We start from the raw sequence: 4,345 nt of genomic DNA, 5'->3' as shown, positions 1-4,345 counted from the left end.
TTTTTTTTTTTTTTTACTATCTTGCTTCCAATCAGACCCAGAGGAAGAAGTCATTGTCATTCCTGCATCTCCAGTGCCATTTTCTGCAGGCCCCCAGCCCACCCAAAGCTGTTAGAGCTGTTATACTATCTGTGAGTACCCCGTCCCTAAACACCCTCACTGAATGAGATTTGTATACTCAACCTTCATTTTTATTGGGAACCCAGATTGGTCTGAGTTCAGGGATTAACTGAACCAGGTATTGTAAGAACTAAGGAGTATCAGGAGCTTTTCTGGAAAAGCCATGGTCACACTGGCAAGAATCTCAAAGACAAGAACCCGTGTGGCTTCTGTTGCTCTTTAGCCATACAATAGTCTATACTCTGGGCCAGTTAGGAGTCAGGCATCAGACAATCCCACCCCGACCTTGAGAGGCCTAACCCCAACTCAGACATGGACAGGAGGGAGAGGCAGCTCATAGAACCAAGATTTGGGGTTCTGTCTCTGACCTTGGCTGCTTGCAGGCCCTTCTACAAGTTGTTTCACCACCCTGTGCCTCAGTTTCCTCCTCTGCAATGGAGTAACAACATTTACAGGGCACTGCTTCAAATGTTTCTCACCTCAGACTTCATTTCACCTTGAAACAGGTACTGTTATCCTCTCCATGTTCCACAAGTGGAGAGTTAGGGTGAAATGAACTTGCTCAAGGTCACACGGGTATCATGGAGGAGTTGGGCTTTCAGCCCAGTGTGACCTGTCTCTTTATCCTCACCCAGATCAGGGTCAAACTAGCCTCTGGGCAAAGTGTGTACTTACTTCATTTGGATCCCATGGATTTAAAATTTTCTAGCTCATTTATTGTGAAATTCAGATGACTCATTGAACATCTAGATAGCTGCCTTCTCTTGAGCACCCCCACCCCCAAGGCTGGGCTGCATTCCCAGGGGGTAAGGACTGGCAGTAGGTGATCAGGTGCACTCTTACTCCCCAGGTGGGTCATGAAGCTGGTGTCTGAGACCCATCACATTACCTACCCAGCACCTGCCTGACACCTGCAGGGGTGTGCCATCCTTGAGAAAGACCAGGAGTCTTGAGGTGGAAGGTGGCAGAGGCCTAGCTGTCCAGGTACCTTGGCTGGGGACCTCAGTTCTTTTTGCATGGTGCTAAAGCACATGGATTTTTGATTCTGGAAAACTGGGGAGGGTAGAGGAAGGCACAGACATGTAGAACCACAGGGCGAGGTCGGGGCAAATACACTTTATTCAATCCTGGCATCAAACTGGCGAAGTCCTGCTGTGGGTGCCAGTGCCCCAGACTGGAGGGGTCCCCTCCCTTAGCTACGAGACTAGTTCTCCAAGACCACAGACAGTGACATCTTTTCACTCACATGACGTTTTCTGGGTTTTTTTCATTGTCTTTTTTTTTTGTCGTTGTTGTTTTTCTTTAAAAAAAAAAAAAGGAAAGAGAGAAAAAGAGAGAGAGAGAAAGAGAGAAAGAGAGCACGAGAAAGGCCCAGAGCCGGAGCACCAAGCTTAAAGGAGGCAGCTGGTGGCTTTGTCAGCGACGGGAACGCGTGGGGCAGAGACCTGCAGAGACCCTGGGCGCGGGTCCCGGAGGACTCTGGGACCGTTTGTTCCTGAGATTTGTGTGTGTGAATGAGAGTGTGTGCACACCCGGAGGGTGAACACACGCCGGTGAGATACAGGTAGTGAGGGCAAAGGGGAGTGGGAGGCCGGAGGGGCGGGGCTTGGGCGGGAGCTGGAGCAAGAGGGTAACAGCGGAAGGGGCAGTGTCCCGGCGGCCACCCGACTGGACAGTTTCTTCCTCCGGCAGTGCTTTCCCTATTTTTCACAGGTAGAAACGGGCGCGAACAGCCCACCTCCACCTCTCTGACGCTCGTTGAGGCCACGGGCCCAGTGGACGGCGTCTCTCGCCAGCTGTTTAAAAGTGGGCTCCACGCCATCCGCTACCCCGCCTGTCTCAACCCGCTATGACCAACGGGCCTTCGTCCCTCCCGCCGTAGCCGCGGGCCGAGGGTGGGCCTGGGCGACCGAGCAAGGGGCGGCAGGCTCAGGGAGGGGCCGGGACTGCGAGTGCTGGCCGCGCCGGAGGGGGCGCGAGGACCCTGCCCCGGCCGGACGGGGCGGCGGCCGTGGTCCTCAGGGCTCTCGGGCAGCGCTCTTTCGCGGCGGGCTCCGAGAACCTACCACCCTCCTCGTTACCAGGTGGGGGCAGCAGGGAAAGTTTCGGGAGCGACTGTGCGGGCAGCCGCGCGGCGGGCGCCGCACGCGGGTCGGGGCGACCCCTCCGCGAGAAAAGGCCGAGCCACCGGAGAGTTCAAGCTCCAAACGGGCCTCCCGCCTCGGCCAGTCCTTCTCTCCCGTTTCCGACCGCTCCTCCCATTAAGGCAGGGCCGCCCCATCGGGCTGTGGGAAGCCGCGGCTCGAAGAACCTAAGATTTCTCGGGATCGCTCCACGACCGCCCTCCTCCCAGAGCCGACCGAGCGCGGCGCGGCGGGACCAGCCCCCTCCTCCCCGGGAGCATTAAGCATGCGCGGGAGGGGCGGGGCTCAGCGCCCCACAGTGAAAGGAGCGTGCCCCTCCCCCCTCCAGCCAGGGAGCAGCGCTCGGGGCCGCCCAGCCGCAGCACCCCCGAAAGAGAAAGGAGGCGGGCTGGGCGAAAGCGCAGGGATTCTGAAGGGCAGGGGCGTGTCCTCCGGCCACGAGGAGGGGCGTGTACGAAGTGGGGGAGGGGTGCAGGTCTGTAGGAAAGGATGGGCGGTGTGTCGGAGGGGGGCTGGCTGCTGGTGGCTGTGCGGAAGGGGGCAAGAAGGGGAAGGGCTAGAATGTCAGGGATGGGGTGGGGGTTGGGCTGCCCTTGGGGTGTGTCTGCGGGGGAGGGGCACGTCTGGAATTGTAGGGACGGGGGGAAACGGGCACGTCTAGGAGGGGGGAGGCTGCGCGGGAGATGGGGTGCCAGCCTCGGCCTCCGAGGGGCCCCAATACCTGATTCCTGTATGTAAACAGCTGGTTTGGGGGCGTGCGCGCCCCGCTGACGGTGGGCTCAGTAGGTGAAAACCAGGTCGGCGATGCTAGACGGGCGCCAGTCCCCTGCAATCATTTCGGTAACCTCGGGGGTGCAGTAGTCCGGGAACTCGAAGTGCGAAGTGCCCGAGGGGGGCGGCAGGTCCGGGTCGCGGTCCAGGGCGCTGCAGTCCAGGCCGGCTGGGCCGGGGGGCAGTCTGGACAAAAAGCCCAGCGACTCCTCCCCCGACGCCACTGTCTCCTCTTCGCCTTCCTCCGCTGCCACCGCCTCCTCCTCCTCTTCCTCCGGCTCCTCGTCCTCCGACGGAGTCGGGGAGGAGGCGGTGACAGCCGCCCCCTCGCCCGACGGTCCCTGGGCGCGCTCCGCTTGTCCCCGGGCAGCCCGCCCCGCCGGGACCATCCTCCACAGCTCCCGCCCAGGGGTCTCCACCAGGCGCACTTCCAGCAGCTCCTCGTCGTCGTCCTCATCGTCGTCCTCGGGCGCCGCCGCGCCACCCCCCAAAGTCCCTCCTGCAGCTCGGCGGCCCCCGCGGCCAGGCAGCTGCGGCCCGGGCTTGAGCCGGCTGCCACCGCCGCCGGGGGGGCGGGGCCGCGCCTTGGCGGGCGCCCCCTTGCTCTTTTTGCGTGGCCGGTACTTGTAGTCCGGGTAATCCGCCATGTGCTTGAGGCGCAGCCGCTCCGCCTCCCGCACGAACGGGATCTTCTCCGAGTCCTGCAGCAGCTGCCAGCGGCGGCCCAGGCGCTTGGAGATCTCGGCGTTGTGCATGTCGGGCCACTGGTCCATGATCTTCCGCCGTTCGTGCTGCGACCACACCATGAACGCATTCATCGGTCTCTTAATGTGGCCGCTCGGGGTCTTGCACCAGCCGGGTTCACGCGCCCCCTCCTCGGCCGGCCCGGGCCCCGGGGGCGGCGGCCCGCCGTCCCGCTTGGCCCTCGCGCCCCGCTGCTGCACCATCGCGCCTGGGCCCGGGGCCGCTAGACGCCGCCGGGGGCCGTCCGCATCCTCAGCGGCTAAGGGTGGGGGAGGAGGCAGCAGCGACGGAGGGGCGGCCCCGCCCCGCAGCTCGGCCCGGCCCCCGCGAGCTGAGGAGCGAGGAGCTGGGCGCTCGGGCCCAACGGACGGCGAGGGGAGAAGGTCAGCGGCGCGGTCTCAGGCGGGCTCAGCGCGTCCCCGCCGCCTCCCGAAACTTGCGCCCCGCTGCACGCCACACATTGTTTTGCGGGGGCGGAGGAATCGCACCCTCCGGGCCCCCGCGGGCTCTCCTTGCAGCCTCCAGCTCTGCCGCGGCCCGCGCGCGCCGCTCCCCGCCCCGCCGCC

The 4,345-nt window shown here is 62.9% G+C and overlaps 1 protein-coding gene across 1 annotated transcript; it reads right to left on the bottom strand.

Annotated features, from left to right (window-relative positions):
* On the bottom strand, positions 1-4,323 carry SOX12 (SRY (sex determining region Y)-box 12). The gene has a single exon (XM_012728458.1). It carries the CDS (start codon positions 3,980-3,982, stop codon positions 3,044-3,046), a length of 939 nt encoding a protein of 312 aa, XP_012583912.1. The 5' UTR covers positions 3,983-4,323; the 3' UTR covers positions 1-3,043.
* Between the last annotated feature and the right edge of the window lie 22 nt (positions 4,324-4,345).

The sequence above is a fragment of the Condylura cristata genome, unplaced genomic scaffold (genome assembly GCF_000260355.1).
Source record: "Condylura cristata isolate star-nosed mole 26May11 unplaced genomic scaffold, ConCri1.0 scaffold00022, whole genome shotgun sequence".
Taxonomy (NCBI): Eukaryota; Metazoa; Chordata; class Mammalia; order Eulipotyphla; family Talpidae; genus Condylura; species Condylura cristata.
This window is presented reverse-complemented; position numbering and strand designations above follow the sequence as displayed.

Bases quoted from the DNA above. Each gene is read 5' to 3' on its own strand.
- SOX12 (XM_012728458.1), bottom strand. From the start codon at position 3,982: ATGGTGCAGCAGCGGGGCGCGAGGGCCAAGCGGGACGGCGGGCCGCCG.